Source organism: Gorilla gorilla, chromosome 13 (genome assembly GCF_029281585.2).
Source record: "Gorilla gorilla gorilla isolate KB3781 chromosome 13, NHGRI_mGorGor1-v2.1_pri, whole genome shotgun sequence".
Taxonomy (NCBI): Eukaryota; Metazoa; Chordata; class Mammalia; order Primates; family Hominidae; genus Gorilla; species Gorilla gorilla.
The window spans coordinates 90,855,866-90,876,437 of record NC_073237.2 but is presented as its reverse complement, the minus strand read 5'-3'; the positions used below and the strand labels follow the sequence as shown (position 1 = coordinate 90,876,437).

The following is a 20,572-nucleotide window of genomic DNA, read 5'->3' as shown; positions in this document are numbered from 1 at the left end:
TTACAGGCGTGAGCCACCGCGTCTGACCTAGCCTGACTTTTTTTTATGCAATGTGTCTTTCTGAACACTGTAGACCAATCCCCAGAAGCTGCACCTGTGGGAAAGGCTATATTTCATATTTGTAGTCTCATATATCAGCCAAAAGCTGAATGGAGAGATTAACAACATTCCTAGGTGGCATTATTCTAATAAGTTTATTTTTTTAATTGAAAAGTAATTTAAATAGCAGATGTAGAATCTAATGAGAGCCTCCTCTCTGCTGGGTGGTAGCATTCAAAATGGTTCAGACCAGCTACAAGTGCCAATGCTGTTTAAAAAGTCTCAGGTGACCAAAGGCATGGGTTGGCCTCCTGAAGCTGGAACCAGGTAGAGCCACGGGCCAAACACTCTCTCCTCTGAACCAGTGGAGCTAGTGGTGTCAAATACTGTAATTGCTGGTGGGGAGAGCAGTCATTTTGATCTAACGCTGGGACGTCGGCTCAGTTGGTGGGGGTGGTCCAAATTAAAGAATATTGAGAAATAAATCTCCACTATCCTTTTCAGCCAGGGACTTTTTTCTTATTTATTCATAAATTAAGTTGTAGTTATACCTATAACACTTTTATCTAAGTCCAGTGTTCTCAGTAGCCTTTGGTCTATTTATGTATACTAAGTGTTCAACATGATTACTGTTGGGCATTTGAACTTGGCTTTTCTTTAGTAAAAAGACACACAGCTATAAAAAAAAAAAGTACCCAAATGATTAAAAAAAAAATGCTGTTTTACATATAAATATCCTCAAATTATTTTTGAAAACAGGCAAATAATAAATATTAATAATATTTAACATTATTTATTATATGAATTTTTTTTTAAGAGCTATGAAAATAACGAATTACAATGGCTAAATTCAGCACATTACTAGGGCATAATTTTTTTTTTTTTTTTTTTTTTGAGACGGAGTCTCGCTCTGTCGCCCAGGCTGGAGTGCAGTGGCGCAATCTCAGCTCACTGCAACCTCCATCTCCCAGGTTCAAGTGATTCTCTTTCCTCAGCCTCCCCAGTAGCTGGGACTACAGGGGCCCGCCACCACGCCCAGCTAATTTTTTGTATTTTTGGTAGAGATGGGGTTTCACCATGTTAAGCCAGAATGGTCTCAATCTCCTGATCTCGTGATCCGCCTGCCTTGGCCTCCCAAAGTGCTGGGATTACAGGCGTGAGCCACCGCGTGCAGCCTTGGGAATAATTTTAAGTATGTTGTTCAGTACAATGTATAATTATGCATAGATTGACATTATCTAAACTGGAAAGCACAAATTAGACCCTATACTCATATGCTTTACTATAAGAGACTAAAAAATACTATTATACTTTAAACCCCTATTTAACTCTTTTCCTATTTAGAAAAAACAAGTGCAGCTCACTGCCAGCATTCATATGATTTTACATACACACACTCTTTGAGGCTGAAGCAAATATGATTGATTTTTCAATGTGAAAATAAAATATAAAAAGTGTTCTTGGAGTTATTTCTAAACAGAACTAACATCAGAATCACCTGAATCATCAGAATTGTCTATTTCAAAAAAGTGGATTCATCAAGTGAATCTTCAGCCACTAACTGTTCGTGAACAATGTTAACATCACAGGTAGAAGTGCTGCGTTTTCTAGGATTTGACATTTTCAGTGATAGAGTGTTACTATAGTTTGTAACTGGAAACACCACTACTAAAAACAGAATACAGGCCAGGCGCAGTGGCTCATGCCTGTGATTGCAAGACTGGGAGGCCAAGGCGGGCAGATCACTTGAGGTCAGCAGTTCGAGACCAGCCTGGCCAACATGGTGAAACCCCATCTCTACTAAAATTACAAAAATTAGCTGAGTGTAGTGGTGGGCACCTGAAATCCCAGCTACTCAGAAGACTAAGGCAGGAGAATTGCTCGAACCCGGGAGGTGGAGGTTGCAGTAGGCTGAGATCGCACCACTGCACTCCAGCCTGGGCAACAGAGCGAGACTCCATCTCAAAAAAAAAAAATTATTTAAAAGAATGAGGAACAGTCAGGCGCGGTGGTTCACGCCTGTAATCCCAGCACTTTGGGAGGCCAAGGCAGGCAGATCACGAGGTCAAGAGATTGAGACCATCCTGACCAACATGGTGAAATCCTGTCTCTACTAAAAATACAAAAATCAGCTGGGCGTGGTGGTGCATGCCTGTAGTCCCAGCTACTCGGGAGGCTGAGGCAGGAGAACTGCTTGAACCCGGGAGGCGGATGCTGCAGTGAGCCGAGATCTCACCACACTGCACTCCAGCCTGGTGACAGAGCGAGACTCCATCTCAAAAAAAAAAAAAAAAAAAAGAATGAGGAAAAAGAATGCTATCAATAGAATGATGTCTTTTGTTTCCAAAGTCTATATACTAAAGCAATGCAAAAATAATAATAAAAGCAACATGTTTTGTGGCAAAGTTATCTTGGAGTAAATGCAGCACCACTGGTGAGTATTCTCGGTGCAAACAGGAAAACAGTTTAAAGCCGTTTTTATATATATCATATTAAAATCGACATAATGAATTAAGACTAATTAAATCAAGTGGCTGAGTTATTACAAAGCCATGGCCAGTGTTACCAGCTTGGCTTCCTTCTTCCTCAGATACACTTCTTTTTAGTATACCTAAAAAGAAGATGGTAGCAATTGCCCACTTTATTCTGTTGATAGGCAGAGAAGTTAAAAGTTACATAATAATTAAGCCCTTTTGTGTACACAATAATAAAAATGAAGTTAGGCCTATAGAGTATTCACATTGCTATCTGCCAGTAAACCATTCTATGCCTTATGTATTTGTGTTGTATTTTAAAGTGACTTTTAATAACCCAGCTAAAAATTTAGATTTCAGTCTCCAGAGCAAATAGTATTTGTTTCCCAAAGTCCCACTAAAACTTCCAGAATTAAAACTACCAAGGATTCCTGACTTTGGTTCATTACAAACCACATAAAAATTTTTTCTTACCTTTACACCTTGAATGAGACCATTCATGAGGAATGTGTGTTGAGAAAATGTTTCATGTAGAACCTACAAAAAGCAAACAAACATCAAGACAAATTCAAATTTAAGTTAAAGGAAAAATTTTCTGCCTCTCTTAATGGCATGCTACATAAATGAGCCCTGCAATGAAAAATTATAAAATATCAATAAAATCCAAAAAAATAAATAAACTGTGGTACATCCAGATTATCACTAAAAAGAAATGAGCTACCAAGCCACTAAAAAACATGGAGGAACCTCAAATGCACATAGTTAAGTGAAACAAACCAATCTGAAAAGGCTACATATTGTATTATATAATTCCAAGTATATGACATTCTGGAAAAGGTAAAACTATGGAAACGATAAAAAGATCAGTGGTGGCCAGGGACTGTGAAGGAGGGAGGGATGAATAGGCAGAGCACAGGGGATTTTTAGGGCAATGAAAATGCTTTGTATGATACTATGATGGTGGATACACGCATTATGTATTTATCAAAACTCAGCATATAGAATACCAAGAGTGAAACCTAAACTACAGAATTTGGGTGATAACAGTATGTCAATGTAAGTTCATCAAATAAAACAAATGTACCCCTTTAGAAAGGAATGTCCATAGTAAAAAAAAAAAAAAGGTGGGGGGGTATGCATATGTAGGGGAAGGGATACAGGGGAAATCTCTGTACCTTCCTCTCAATTTTGCTGTGAACCTTAAATGACTCTTTAAAAAATTAAGTCCTTAAACGGAAATTAAAATCTACTCACAAATTATTTCCAACCTTTCCTCTAACAACATTATTTTTAAGGTTTAGAAAAAGTTTGTCATCTCAGCTACTGACATTTGAACTCTACTTGCCTGTACTGAAGAAAAAGAAAAGCAAATGAAGGACACCAAATATTTCAAGTGAAATACCAAAGTTATAAGAAAAAATCTTCCAAAAATAATAAATGTAAGTCACAGAGATACAGAAATTTTCTTTAAAGAATATAAAGACTAGAACTGTTGAATAACTTGATTTGTCACATGCATCACAAAAACATGGTAAAATGCAAAACAAAAACGTATTTTTAAAAAATGCTTATCAGATCATGTCAACTTTTTTTTTTTTGGAGATGGAGTCTCACTCTGTCGCCCAGGCTGGAGTGCAGCGGTGCAATCTCAGCTCACTGCAACCCCCGCCTCTCAGGTTCAAGCGATTCTCCTGCCTCATCCTCCCGAGTAGCTGGGACTACAGGAACCTGCCACCATGCCCAGCTAATTTTTGTATTTTTGGTAGAGGTGGAGTTTCACCATATTGGCCAGGCTGGTCTTGAACTCCTGACCTTGTGATCTATCCACCTTGGCCTCCCAAAGTGTTGGGATTACAGGCGTGAGCCACCGCTCCCGGCCTGATCATGTCCATTATTAACCCATTGTCTCTCAGTCCCACATTCTCCCTTCTATACTCTATCAGATCAGAGATAAGAGATTATGGACATTCCTCTGACTCCCTTTCCCCACAGGCTTCCTCTTAGTTTCTTTCAGTGGGAAATACAGGGTGGAGTGAGTGCTAGTCAACACTGCACCAACACCTCCAGGGTTCTCTCATGCTGTCAAAGGAGCAGCAGTGCTGATCCTTTCCTGCCCCCACCTCAAACCTCACCCTCTCGACCTCAGACCACTGCTATAATTCTACATGGAAAATGATGCAAACCTGCATTCCCTTTGTACAGGTGATGCAGTTTAGGAATAAGAGATCATCATTTTAATTTGGCAAAACCGTATCTATGGATGAATGACAGAATATATACTTAATGAGTTGCACACTAAATAGATCTCATGTAATTTCTGACCATATGGGCCCATTTCTGAGCAATCAAGCTACCATGCAGGCAATTCCTCTAAAAATGTTCAATCCATGCTTTTAAAAACTTTTCTACTGTTTTCTACCCACCCTCCCCCAAAAAAGGAAACAGTGAAATCTTACTAAAGAAAAAAGTAAAACAAGTCAATAATAATTTTAAAAGGCTAACCTTCATAAAATAAAGCAGTTGTAAATAAAACAGATATATTCTACTCAGGCTTATGATAAAGTTTAAAAACCAAAATAAAGTATGTAAATAATTTAGCTACAAAAGGCAACAAATGTTATCAGAATAAAGTAAACCTAATAATAAAAGGTGTATTAAATATCTCAGAGAAGATCAAAGCTTTCATTTTTAACATCTCTGTATGAGAAAAAATCTCAAGTTTAGCCAGGCACAGTGGCATACACCTGTAATCCTAGTTGCTGAGGAAGCTGAAGTGGGAAGATTTCCTTGAGCCCGGAAGATCAAGTCTGAAGTGAGCTATGATTGCACCACTGCACTCTAGCCTGGGCAACAGAGCAAGACCTTGTATCTATCTATCTATCTAAATAAATAAATAAAAATAACTCAAGGAAAATATCCCCTTTAAGTATTCTTGAGAAGGACTACAGTAAACATAAAATAAAATGGCATTTGCCTGAAAAAAATAGGAAACATTTTAAAAGAAAAAAAATGACACTTGCTTATCACTTTTAAAACAATAACTATAAAGTTTTAAGAAATGAACTGTCTTCCAGTACAACAAAGCTTAGAAATATCTACATGTAATAAACATACACAGAGCTGTGTTTCTCCACTTCCACAGATATAACAGAAAAAACATGAAATTAAATTTACAGCATTCCTAGAAAGCCAAGAATCATAAGGCGCTTCTGGATGATACAGATGAGAAAAGACTGACAACAAAAAAAGAGCTGAAGAAAAGTAGCACTTGAAGGTGAAAGAGAAGACCTTGAAGAAGTTCATTTTCCAGAACCCAGAAAGAAACCTCCCAAATCAGAGGAGTAGGAAAAAATAGCCATAAATGAAAGGGTACTAAAAGGTCACAAAGTAAGCTCCCTGGTGTCTTCCTCTCAAAGCTGCTGACCTACAGATATGGCACCAGGATAACAATCACAAGCATAGTTCTCTGAAAACTGTGGGACTTCTAAGTCCCATGCAGAATTGAATGGCATGAGATTCAAAAACGATGGTGCCCCAGATCTCTTATGGCTGCCAAAAGTGCACAAAGTCCTATGACCACATAATCCTATAGAGTACTTCAGTACTCTAGAATATCCACACTTTCACAGAGCAAGAGTGCCTATAACCAGTCCCTGCATTAAATTTTAGGGAATAAGGCTTTCCACCTGGGCTGAAGAACTACACTCTAGTAACCACAGGTATCTAGACTACAGGTGGAAAACTGGCTACAGCCTGACTGTAAACTTGAAACAGCCTTTGCAAAATTATGACTGAGACAGTGAAAGATCTAACTTAACCGACTCCATCTTACTTCTAACCTCCAAGCTGTCCTTGTTCATTCCTGGGCGTAGCATGAACTTTGGGAGAAACTTAGTTTATAGTTTTTTAAAACAAAGACAATAATAGCCCTTTCCCAAAGCAGACCTCCTTCTTGCCTGGAGACTAGACTGCCTTTGTAGGACCAACATTAGCCACAAGATTAGAAATTACGGTTTATGAATCAGGTAGCTAGAGGCTACAGGATTCTGACCCTCCCCAAACTGCTCCTAATATCACTGCTTGAAATATTTTGCAGACCCTGCACTTAATGGATCAGCTGGCACCACCCAGATCGATAAACTGGCTCATCTGATCTTGTGGCCCCAACTCAGGAACTGACTCAACTCAAGAAGACAGCTTCAACGCCCCATGATTTCATCCATGACCAATTCTGTAGTGTGGCTCATTTTCCTCAAGATTGCCTTAGTCTAAGCCTTTTTTATGTCTCCATATATTTTATAATCAGCTCTTCAATAGCCACAAAATAACTTGCTAAGAATTTTGATTATGATTGCATTGACCATAGAATAATTGGGAAAGAACAGACATACTGTCTTTTTGTTGTTGTTTGATTCAAAGTCTCACTCTGTCACCCAGGCGCAGGTGCAGTGGCACGATCTCGGCTCACCACAACCTCCACCTCCCGGGTTCAAGCGATTCTCCTGCCTCAGCCTCCCGAGTAGCTGGGATTACAGGAGTGCGTCACCATGCCTGGTTAATTTAGTAGAGATGGGGTTTCGCCGAGGTTGATCTTGAACAAAATAGGGAAACAGATGTCATTAGACAAATACCACAGTAAAAACTGTTGCAGACAAGCATTTATGGATGCTAAAATTAGTAGGACAACAGAAAAGGAACAAGATATCTGGACAGTCTCCAAGTATTTCTCCACAACATATTCACTCGAGACCAGGAGTTCAAGACCAGCCTCGCCGAAACCCCATATTTATTATTTAAAAAAAAAAAAAAAAAAAAGCCAGTTGTGGTGGCACACGCCTGTAGTCCCAGCTACTCAGGAGGTCGGGGCAGGAGAATCACTTGAACCCAGGAGGCAGAGGTTGCAGTGAGCTGAGATCTAGCCACTGCACCCCAGCCTGGGCAACAGAGTGAGACTCAATCAAAGAATAAAAAAAAAAAAAAAAAAAGCAGAAAACAATATGTCCATTCTTCCACAATCAATCTATAGTCAATGCAATCATAATCAAAATTCTTAGCAGATTATTTTGTGGGTATTGAAGAGCTGATTATAAAATATATATATACAGACATAAAAAAGGCTTAGACCAAGGCAATCTTGAGGAAAATGAACCACACTAAGGAATTTATACAAGATATTACGGCTGGGCGCAGTGGCTCACACCTGCAATCCCAGCACTTTGGGAAACTGAGGCAGGCAGATAACCTGAGGTCAGGAGTTCGAGACCAGCCTGGCCAACATGGTGAAACTCAGTATCTACTAAAAACACAAAAATTAGCCAGGCATGGTGGTGCATGCCTGTTATTCCAGCTACTCAGGAGGCTAAAGCAGGAGAATCACTTGAACCCAGAAGGCGGAGGTTGCAGTGAGCCGAGATCGCACCACTGCACTCCAGCCTGGGTGATAGAGTGAGACTCCATTGCTCCCCCCCTCAAAAAAAAAAACATATTACTATAGAAGTTAACACAGGATGGTGTTGGCACAAGGAAATATAGTTCAACAGAATACTAAAAAATTTAGAAACCAACACATATATGGACGGTTGTCTCATTTATGACAAAGGTGACACAGTACAGTGGGGAAAGAAGAATTTTTTCATTAAATGATGCTGGTTCAACTATATATTCTTCTGCAACCGAAGTGAATACTGACCCCCTACCAAACACAATGATCTTTTTGGATGATAGGACTACATGAGAACAATAAACCAATTAAGGTTTGTAGTAGAAAAAGTTTTCTTAAACAGGATTTTTTAAAAACACTAACCATAAGCAAAAATAAATTCAACTACGTAAAAACTTAAATTCAATTAAAATTAGTGTCATCCAAAGGCATTAAGAGAACAGAAAGGCCCTGGCATTGAAGAAGTCAGGTGAAGATGCCGCCATGCTTGAACTCTGAAAGCCAAACTAGAATCTTCAGAGCAGCCTCAGTCTTAAAATTCAAGCTTCTTTTTCCTACTTTTTATTTCAGTGATATTTAGGACACTCTATGTTTCATAAGAGTTATGATCTAAGTGGCTCTATAAGCCCAAGTATAAAAATCCTTACCACCTAGCAAGAGACCCACAGAACTAGTCAGTAGTAAGACTGAGGTCACATATTGGAAAAAATATACTAGACCAGGGTTATAGACAGGGACCATCCAGCAATAGAGATGTTGCTGGCAAGTAACCATAGTGGTGGGTGACCACTAGCGAAAAGGGCTGAAGAGACCTCAGAAGGTTATCCGGGTTATCTGGGTAGACCTGTGTCTTTTTCCATGCCCGAGGGTCACGACGTCACTATGCAGGGAACACGTGGCTTGGTTTAAAAAGGTCACCTTAATCTTAGTAAATGTAATAAATCATTTTTTAGATCCTGAAATTTATAATAAAAATACTTTACCTACCCTGAGGAAAAAAAAAAAGAGAGAGAACAGAAAGGCAATCCCAGGCTGGGCATTCTGGCTCACATCTGTAATCCCAGCACTTTGGGAAGTCAAGGCAGGCAGATCACTTGAGGTCAGGAGTTCAAGATCAGCCTGCCCAACATGGTGAAACCCCATCTCTACTAAAAATACAAAAATTAGCCAGGCTTGGTGGCACGCGCCTGTATTCCAAACTACTTGGCAGGCTGAGTCAGGGGAACTGCTTGAACCTGGGAGGCAGAGGTTGCAGTGAACCGATATCGCACCACTGCACACTCCAGCCTAGGCAACAAGAGCAAGACTCCATCTCGAAAAAAAAAAAAAAAAAAAAAAAAGGAAGAAAGACAATCCAAGAATAAGGAAAATATATCAATAATAAGTATATGTGTGCGTATAGAGACAAACGTACACATGAAAAAAATTGTACCTAGAATATATAAAGAACTCCTACAAATAAGAAAAAGGGACACAACCCAATTTTTTAAAAACTGATGAAACACATGAACTGACACTTAACAAAAAGATATTCACATGGCCAATAAATATATGTTATATGTAAAGGGGGTTAACTTCATTGGTCGTTAGGAATATGCAAATTAAGACCATAATGTACCTACCAGAATTCAAATTGCTGGTGAAGACATGGAGTCTGCCTGGCTGAAGAGTAAATTAAATTGTTCACCCACTCTGGAAAACTTTTAGCACTACATACTGATGCTGAACACAACCATGCAATTTTACTCCCAGATATATACTCCAAGAAACACGTATACATGTTCACCAAAAGATATATACAAGAAATATTACAACAGCAATATTTGTAATAGGCAAAAACTGGAAACCCAAATGTCCAACACCAGAATGGATTTGTGTCAATAGACTCCAGGACCACCTCTTAAGTTCAGCAATTTGCTAAGAGGATTCCAGGACTCTGAAACTGTTATACTTACAGTTTATTACAGCAAAAGGACACAAAGCAAAATCAGCAAAGGCAAAAGGGACATCAGGCAAAGTCTGGAGGAAGCCAGGTGCATGCTTCTAAGAGTCCTCTCCCAGTGGAGTCACACATAAAGCATTTAATCCCTCCAGCAATAAACTGTAACAATGGCCAGGCACAGTGGCTCAAGCATTTTGGGAGTCCGAAGCGGGTGAATCACTTGAGGCCAGGAGTTTGAGACCAGTCTGGCCAACATGGCGAAACCCCATCTCTACTAAAAATACAAAAACTAGCCGGGACTCGGGAGGCTGAGGCAGGAGAATCACTTGAACCCAGGAGGCGGAGCTGCTGTGAGCCGAGATAGCGCAACTGCACTCCAGCCTGGGCAACAGAGCCAGGCTCTGTCTCGGAGGAAAAGAAAAGAAAAAGAGAAACTATAACAACATTATGTGAAGTGTTGTCTGCTATGGAAGCTCACAAAACCCTAGGAGTCCAGGGTTTTTCTTGGCGGGTGATCTTCAAGGCACACAATGAATGACCAGCTACCAAAGCTCTCTAGTTCATGAGAAGGAAAGGTGTTCACCATAAATAATGCTGTTTGCACAAACTAGAAGAGTCAAGTTCAAAGATTCAATCACACAAAACGCAAAATATTCCAAGAGCTCAATTCTGGCCTGTCAAGGAACAGTCACAGAAAATGGTCCTCTTGGGAACATGAAAGACTTGAGCAACTTGGGCCTGCTGAATTAATCCTTTCCTGCCCAAGATAACAGAAAATCATATGTGGTTATGTAACAACACACTATACAACAATGAAATGTTGCTACATACAACATGGATTAATCTCATAAACGTACTAAGCCAAAAAAGCCAGACAACAAAGAGTATACATTGTATGATTCCACTTATATTAAACACAAAGGCCAAACTGTCATATTAGAAATGTGACAAGGACAGAAATTACTTAGGATTGTTTCTGGGAGTGTGGTATAGTACTGGATATATAAGTGTACTTACTGTATAAAAATTCATCAAGCTGTGTATTTATAATTTTTACATCTTTCTGTACACATTATACTTCCATTAAAAGCTTACACAAAAAGGTATCTGGTTCCTATTTTATTTTAGCCATGAGGAAACTTTAGGAAAATATATCATTCTATAGAATCATATTTTCCTCAGATCAAACTCCTAACACAGCTCAAAATCCTATAATTTTATATTGCGAGAGTAGGAGAACAGCTTTCCTATTTTCTGGTTTTTAGGACAATCAGGGAAATACAGAAATTGAAAAGTGCATAAAGTATTGAGATATCAGCGAATCCACTGGTTTTTCTAACTATATTACTCAGAAATATTATAGGAACCCTCTAATGGTTTGATTTGAATTTCTTTCATTTATTTTTTAATTTTAATTTTAATTTTTTTGAGACAGAGTCTCACTCTGCTGCCCAGGCTGGAGTGCAATGGCATGATCTCGGCTCACCACAATCACTACCTCCTGGGTTCAAGCGATTCTCCTTTCTCAGCCTCCCAAGTAGCTGGGACTACAGGTGCATGCCACCATGCCTGGCTACTTTTTATATCTTTAGTAGAGACGGGGATTCACTATGTTGGCCAGGCTAATCTCGAACTCCTGACCTCGTGATCTGCCCACCTCAGCCTCCCAAAGTGCTGAGATTACAGGCGTGAGCCACCACGCCTGGCCTTGAATTTGAAAAAAAAAAAAAAAGTATTATAAACCCAATATCTACAAGAAAAAAAATTGTCAGACTTCTCACATTTGACATGACAGTATAAAAAGATTAACAAATTATCTTTCAGTACAGCTGTATAAACCTATTTCAGTGCTCTGGAATTCAACCAAAGGCATAAAACAAACTGGGAGCATTTATTTATTAAGTTACTGAACTTCAGGCAGAAATGGTGGTTTTCAGTTTTGAGCTGCTACCAGACTCCTGCCCCTCCCCCAACCCCAGCTCTGTGGGTATTAGTTTAAGCAGGGCATGCTGCTGCCTGAGAGGACTCGTTGGATTTGGAGTGTTGTCAAGTTAACGGGGCAAACACGGAAGACTAGTGGCAGACTGGTGGATTAGGCCAGGGATATAACAGGTAGTTGTAGGAGATGAGACAGCCACAAGAGGCTTGAAAAGCTCTCCCCAAATCGGTTGACTCTAGACGATACACACACATATAAGAGACTGGAACACACTCAAGCCACTCATACATCCTTGGCCATCAGAAGCTGCACATACAGAGATTTCAAGAGAATCTGGCAGAGAGCAAAAGCCAGGGAAGAACTGAAAATGGCCTGAAGTAAGAATGCACTTCCAGCTCACATACAGATCCATTAGTAGAGAGCTGAAAGTTTACTGGCTCGAGGTGTTTAACTATAATCTCTTACCAATCTGACTGATCCCTAAATAATGGAGACAGAGAACCCAAGGAAGCCAAGCTTAAAAATAAAAATAAAAATAAAAACTGAAAAGAGACATCAGCAGCTGCATACTGCAGAGACTTCACAGATTTAGTCCAAGCAAGTTACTAAACAAGCAAAACAAAAACAACCTTCAAGGTGAGAAAAAAATCAAAATCCATGGCCAAGTGTAGTGGCACATGCCTGTAATCCCAATGCTTTGGGAAGCTGAGGTGGGAAGACTGTCTGAGGCAGGAGGAGTTCAAGACCAGCCTGGACAACATAGCAAGACCCCATCTCTAAAATAAAAACAAAAGGCTGGGTGCAGTGGCTCACGCCAGTAATCCCAGCACTTTGGGAGGCCAAGGCGGGCGGATCACGAGGTCAGGAGATCGAGACCATCCTGGCTAACACGGCGAAACCCTGTCTCTACTAAAAATACAAAAAAAAAAAAAAAAAAAAAAAAAAGAGCCAGGCATGGTGGCGGGCGCCTATAATCCCAGCTACTCGGGAGGCTGAGGCAGGAGAATTGCTCGAATCCAGGAGACGGAAGTTGCAGTGAGCCAAGATCGCGCCACTGCACTCCAGCCTGGGCAACAGAGAGAGACTGTCTCAAAAAAAAAAAAAAAAAGAAAAAGGAAAAAAGTTAAAGCTTTAGCCAAGCGTGGTGGTGCACAACTGTAGTCTTAGCTACTCAGGAGGCTGAAGCAGGACAATTGCTTGAGCACGGAAGTTTGAGGTTGCAGTGAGCTATTATTGTGCCACTATATTTCAGCCTAGGCAACAGGGCAAGACCCTGTCTCTTAAAAAAAAGATTCAAAATTGCAAAACTATATTATCTAAATATACAGGTTTTAACAAAAAATGATTGCAATATGCAAAGAAACAAGAACATATAACTCACTCAGGTAAAAAAGGGAGTCAACAGGAGGAGTCTCTGAGTGTTCCCAGATGTTGAATATTGCAGACGAAAACTTCAAAGCAGATACTATAAATATGTTCAAAGAACTAAACGAATCCATGTTTAAAGAATTAGAAGAGACCAGGTGTGGTGGCTCACACCTGTAATCCCAGCACTTTTGGAGACTGAGGCAAGAGGACTGCGTGAGCCCAGGAGTTTGAGACCAGCCTAGACAACATAGTGAGACCCCACTCATAAAAAAAAAAAAAAAAGAATTAAAGGAAAGTATGGGCCAGGTGTGGTGGCTTACGCCTATAATCTCAGCACTTTGGGAGGCCAGCCGAGGCAGGCAGATCACTTGAGGTCAGGAGTTCGAGACCAGCCTGGCCAATATGGTGAAATCCTGTGTCTACTAAAAATACAAAAATTAGTCAGATGTGGTGGCACACACCTATAGTCCCAGCTACTCGGGAGGCTGAGAATCGCCTGAAACCAGGAGGTGGAGGTTGCAGTGAGCCGAGATCATGCCACTGCACTCCAGCCTGAGTGACAGAGAAAGACTGCATCTCCAAAAAAAAAAAAGTATGTGAATCACTCAGTGAATAGGAAATTTCAAATAGAATATAAAAATTATAAAAAAGAAATGTGGAAATGCTGCAGTTAAAAATTTGGTAATCAAAATCAACAATCCACTAAAGTGACAACCCAGACAATTTAAGATGAACAAAGAAACAGTAACCTTGAAGACAAATAAATAGAAATTATTCAAACAAAAGCATAGAAAACAATTGGCAAAAAAATAAAAATAAAAATAAAAATAAATAAACAGCTCCTCAGAGATGTATGAGACATTATCAAGTGTAAAACACTTACCTATGACCAGGCACGGTGGCTCATGCCTGTAATCCCAGCACTCTGGGAGGCCGAGGCGGGCGGATCAGGAGGTCAGGAGTTCACGCCACTGAACTCTAGCCTGGGTGACAGAGCAAGACTCTGTCGGGGGGGTGGGGTGGGAACTTACCTATAAGGAGAGTCTCAAAAGGAGTAAAGGGACAGTAAAAATATTTGAAGAAATAATGGTCAAAAACTTCCCAAACATGATGAAAAGCATTAATCTACAGAAACAAGAAGCTCAACAAACCCCCAGTAAAATAAACAAAAAAGACATTCACACCTACACACATTATAGCATAGTCAAACTATCACAGAGTTGGGTTTTTTTGTTTGTTTGTTTGTTTGTTTTTGAGAAAGAGTTTTGCACTCGTTGCCCAGGCTGGAGTGCAATGACACGATCTTGGCTCACTGCAACCTCCATCCCCCAGGTTCAAGCAATTCTCCTGCCTCAGCCTTCCGAGTAGCTGGGATTACAGGCGTGCACCACCACGCTCAGTTAATTTTGTATTTTTAGTACAGACGGGGTTTCACCATGTTGGTCAGGGTGGTCTCGAACTCCCATCCTCAAGCGATCCACCTGCCTCAGCCTCCCAAAGTGCTGGGATTACAGGCGTGAGCCTCCGCGCCCAGCCTAAAGTTTCATTTTTAAAAGATGAAATGAGTTTTAGAGATGGATGGTGGTGACAGATACCCAACATAATGAAATGTATCTAATACTACTGAACTGTATACTTCAAAACAGTGAAAATGGTAAGTTTGTTATGTGTATTTTACCATAATTTTTTTAAATGGGAAAAAAAGTGATTTGGTTTATCTATATTCATATTAAAAATGTGTCCTGAACAAACACATGTATTTGTTCAAAGAATATATTTATTAAGCACCGACTATATCCCAGGCAGCACTATGCAAACAGTGAGAAAAATTAGAATCTCATGAAACTCAAAATGGGACTAATTATCCTCATTAACTAATACTAATAACCTACTATAGGTTTCCTACTATGAAGGAAAAACTACTGCAATAAGAAAAAAAGGATTAAGGATGCAGGCAATTTTTAAGTCCTGTGTTCCACCCAAGTTGTAATTTTAATTAATAAAACTGTATATATATATATATTTTTTTTGAGATGGAGTTTTGCTTTTGTTGTCCAGGCTGGAATGCAATGGCACGACTCAGCTCACTGCAACCTCCACCTTCTGGGTTCAAGCAATTCTCCTGCCTCAGAATCCTGAGTAGCTGGGATTACAGGCATGCGCCACCATGCCCAGCTAATTTTGTAATTTTAGTAGAGACAGGGTTTCCCCATGTTGGTCAGGCTGGTCTCGAACTCCCAACCTCAGGTGATCCACCAGCCTTGGCCTCCAAAAGTGCTGGGATTACAGGCATGAGCCACCACACCAGGCCTCAAACTGTATTTTAAATGTGCCAGAAGAATTAAAAACTTTAAAAGGTTCATAGCAAAGTCTTATGTAAGGCTAACGGGCTAACAGCCACCCTCTAAAGTTCTCTGCTGTCTAAACCTTATTTAAGAACAAAGATTATCCGTACCCAGAGGGATTCTTTAGTAAGGCAAAATGATGATTAGGAAGAGTTAAGCTCCAATTTTTTTTTTTAATTTTTGTTTTTTTAGAGATGGGGTCTTGCTATGTTGCCCAGGCTAGACTTAAACTCCTGAGCTCAAGCAATCCTCCTGCTTCAGCTTACTGAATAGCTGGGCCTAAAGGCATATGCTACTGTACCCGGCCCATCAATAATTTTTAAAGAATAATTAAGACAACTGAAACTTAACTCCAGTTTAAAATATTTTATTAAAATTAAGTGTTAAATAGTTGTAAGCCACCTAAGATCTGCCCCCGTCATCTTTTCTTTGGCATCTCTCTTCCTTCTAACCACATCATAGATGAAACATACAAGTTCTTGCTAAGATATTCAATACCACCTCTGAAGAAATGGCTATAGATAAGCTACGAAAAACTGAAATTTAGACATTCCTACAATTATTACTCATTGTTACAAAGTACTCACCAATCTGCTATTTACTATGTTCTTAAGTCAAAGACCATTAACATCCTCCTAAAGAAGTTACAGACCTCAACAATGCTCTGCAATTTCCTGTAGGACAGGACCCTATGAGTCGGTGGCCTGTTATGAACCCAGCCACACAGAGCAGCAGGCGAGCGAGCATTACCACCTGAGTTCTGCCTCCTGTCAGATCAGCAGCGACATTAGATTCTCATAGGGGTGCAAACCCTACTCTGAACTGCGCATGTGAGGGGTCTAAGTTGCGCTCATTATGAGAATCTAACTAATAATGCCTGATGGTCTGAGGTGGAACAGTTTCATCCTGAAACCATCCCCCAACCAACCCAATTCTGTGGGAAAATTGTCTTCCACGAAACCAGTCCCTAGTGCTAAAAAAGTCTGGGAGTTGCTGCTGTAGAGTATCTTAAAGATCTTCCTAAACATATACAGTTCATTTGTATAACAGCACCCCCAAGTTTACTTCAATAGGAGTGCAGTGCTACCCAGGAATATTTAAAGAGGTGTTTTGTGTTACATGTGGTTCAGAAACCACAATGGAAAAAAAAAAAAAAAAAAACAATGAAACAAGCTGTTTTAAATCACTATCAAGAGCTACTCCCAAACACGTATCTAGACATACACAGTGATACATGCCTAAGAACTTATCTCTTTCTCTTACAAAACACAAACCCAGTTCAGCAATACTTACAGTCAACATTGGAGTTGTCAACAGGCCCCATGCAAAGAATTCAAGGAAGATGACAATAGCAGCATGGTACACACTTGGTCGGCCATAGCCTTGTAGCTAAAAAAGAAAGTTATTATGAAAATTAGCAAAGAAATATAAGAAATCTATTATCTTAAAATGGTATAGAAAAAAATGTGTAAAAATGTGTAAAAAAATTTAGGGCCCACCTCTGTCATTTAAAATAAAACTTCATTCTGTGTTATCCTTGATGCCTTCACTTTCCCTAATAAGGGAAGGTGCTAAGATTATAGACTTTCGGTTGGGCGCGGTGGCTTAAGCTTGTAATCTCAGCACTTTGGGAGGCCAAGGCGGGCAGATCACAAGGTCAGGAGTTCAAGACCAGCATGGTTAACATAGTGAAACCCCACCTCTACTAAAAAATACAAAAATTAGCCAGGCATGGTGGCGGGCTACTTGGTCCCAGCTACTTGGGAGGCTGAGGCAGGAGAATTGCTTGAACCCGGGTGCCGGAGCTTGCAGTGAGCTGAAATCCCGCCACTGCACTCCAACCTGGGCGACATAGCAAGACTCTATCTTGAAAGAAAAAAAGATTATAGACTTTCGATCTATCCCATCGACGCAAATCACTGGAGCTTTAGTAGAAAATCAACTGGATCTTCAAGAAACTAAGTTTCCAAGATCTGACTGCTCTGTCCCTTACGAATTACGTGTTCCTTAGCAACTTAACTTCTCTAGGGCTGAAGTTTCTTTACCTACATAATAAGAGAGATGGGTATGGGTTATCACATGCTCAAAGGCCTGAGGGGCAGCTCGGATGACTTTAAATCAGTATGGAATATCTTGAGATATCCCAATTCCAGAGATGTTTAGAAGCAGAGGATGAAAAGTGTGCAATAATGTCTTTGCACGCTCTTATTTATCATCTCTCCCACAGATTACTGCAATGACCTGTTAACCCTGCCTTGACTCGTTTTCCCTGTCCCCTCCAAACTTGTGGTGACATTACACTCAGAGTGAACTTTTTAAAAATACAAATCTTATTCCATCACTCCTGTGGAAAACTGCGAAAACAAAGAACTGCAAAAACAAAGAGCTACAAATTGCTCTCATTCCTGTACACACACATTTTCACAATATGACTTTGCTGCCAATTCCATCAAAAGGTTCAATCTGTTTCTCCATGTCCCTAGATCAAAGCTGGTTTGACAACTTCCTCTAACCAACGGTCAGGTGAAGAGAAAACATGGATTTCTGAACCTAGATTGCCAAAGATCAAGACTACCACAAGGAGAAATATCTTCCTGCCACAGGCATATGAGAGGATAAGAAACTCTCCCTATCAAGGCCTCACAAACCAGTTAACAGCCATCACCAACTGTCAGACATAGGAGGAGCAAGGCCATCTTAGACGACCCAATTACAATCAGGCCTGCAGGTGACTGCAGAAGCATGAGACACACCGAGAGAAATCAGTGAAGAACTCTCGCTGAGTTCCACTCAAACCCCTAACCCAAAGAATTGTAACAAATGGTTGTTGTTTTAAGCCATTAAGTATAAGGGTTGTTTCTTAATTAGCTTTTTTTTTTTTTGAGATGAAGTCTCGCTTTGTTGCCCAGGCTGGGGTGCAGTGGCGTGATCGCAAAGTGCTGGGATTACAGGTATGAGCCCCCATACCCGGCCCACATTCTTTTTAATAGCTAACTACTCAGTATCTCATTGTATGAATGTGCCATAATTTTAACCAATTGAATATTGATAGGAGTACATGGAATTTTCACTTATTTAAAACTGCTGCAATTAACTTTTTAAATTTTGGAATAATATTAAACCTACAGAAAAGTTGCAAAAACCAAGAGTTCCTGTATATCCTTCACCCAGCTTCCCCAAATGTTAAAATCTTCTATAACCATGGTATAATTATCTAAACCAGGAAATTAGCATTGCTACAAAACTTTAATCTACATACCTTATTTGAATTTTGCCATTTTTCCCATTTTCTTTTTCTGGTTCAGAATCTAATCAAAGATTTAACACTGCATTTAGTTCTCACATTTCTTTAGGCTCTTCCAATCTAAGTCAGTTCCCAAGACTTTTATTTTTTTACTTTCATGATCTTGATACTTTCAGGGAATACTAGTATACTCTTCACCAATAATTTTATAGAGTGTCCCTCAATTTGAATTAATCTAATATTCTCTCATGATTAGATTGAGGTTATACATTTTATTTTTTAAAAATATGTCACATCTCATAAAATTCACCATTTTCAAGTGCACACAAGTCAGCGGTTTTTGGAATATCCACAAGATTATACAACCATCACCACTATCTAACTCCAGAACATGTTTATCACCCCCCAAAAGAAGCCCTACACCTATTAGGAGACATTCTTCATTTCCTTCTCCCCCTACTTCCCCTCAGAACCACTAATCTACTTTCTGTCTCTATGGATTTGCCTATTCTGGGATCATACATAAATAGAATCCATAAATGGAATCACACAACATGTAGCCTTTTGTGTCTAGCTTCTTCCAATCAGCATATTTTCAAGGTTCATCCATGTTGTAGCATGTGTCAGTATTTCATTCAATTTTATAGCTAAATGATATTCCACTGCATCAATATACTGCATTTTGTTTATCCATTCATCAGTTCATAGACACTTGGGTTGTTTCCATCTTTGGCTATTATGAATAATGCTGCTGTAAACATTGATGTACAAGTTTTTGTATGAACATGTTTCCAGTTCCCTTGGCTATACACATAAGGGTGAAAATGTTTGCCACATGTTGTAATAATCATGTTTTGAAATTATTTCAATATGAAGTATTTGAAAAATGTCAATACATAAAGGAAAGGAAATGAGTATAATTAAGTCAATATATTTTTAAAGCGATTTTTATAATTTAGCAGACACTGCATCTTAATATAAGTTACTATTAAAATTGTGTCCTTGTGGGAAAAAAAAAAAAAGGGTGAAAATGGTGGGACTATTATTCTTTTATTAGCATTCTAGGATAAATTTCTAGAAGTGAAGTTGCAGGGCCAAAGAATATACACATTCTAATTTAGAATCCAATTATAATTTTAAAGTTTCACTAATTAGGAGTCAAAAAAATACTTCATCTTATGTCACCTAATCAACTATCTCTAACATATAAAAAGCTTCTAAAAATGTTAAGAAAAAGACTAACAGCCCAATAAAAAGATTGGCAAGAAATATGAACCAGTTCACTGAAATCAAATGTCCCTTAGTAGCCTCACTTGTATTAAGAAAAATGCAAAATTAAGCTAAATTCAAACACAAGTTCTCAGTATCAGACATTAAAAATGCAAAAATTCAAACGTTTGTAAACTATTGATGAAGCAACTGAAAAGAAACACAAACTGCAAATAGGAATGAAAAATGGTACACCACTATGGAAGAAAATTCAGCAACATCTAGACAAATTACATATTTACCCTTTGAAGCAACAATTCTACTTTATCCCTAAACTATGAGGTGCCATATGCACAAAGCTAAAACACTGTAACAGCAAAAATTAACTCTGGGCCAAGGGAAGTGGCTCACACCTACAATCACAGCACTTTGGGAGGCTGAGGCAGGCGGATCACTTGAGGTCAGGAGTTCATGACAAGCCTGGCCATCATGGTGAAACCCCATCTCTACTAAAAATACAAAAATTAGCAAGGCTTGGTGGCGGGTGCCTGTAATCCCAGCTACTAGGGAGG

At 39.4% G+C, this 20,572-nt stretch overlaps 1 protein-coding gene across 1 annotated transcript in view; it reads right to left on the bottom strand.

Moving 5' to 3' along the window:
- The window catches only part of MFSD14B (major facilitator superfamily domain containing 14B), an 85,661-nt gene that overhangs the window by 27,785 nt on the left and 37,304 nt on the right, over positions 1 to 20,572 (bottom strand). The window contains exons 2-3 of the mRNA XM_019034074.4: positions 16,841 to 16,936; positions 2,988 to 3,050 (exon numbers count right to left, since the gene is read on the bottom strand). Coding sequence (XP_018889619.1) covers positions 2,988 to 3,050; positions 16,841 to 16,936 — 159 coding nt within the window. The remainder of the gene's footprint in view (positions 1 to 2,987; positions 3,051 to 16,840; positions 16,937 to 20,572) is intronic.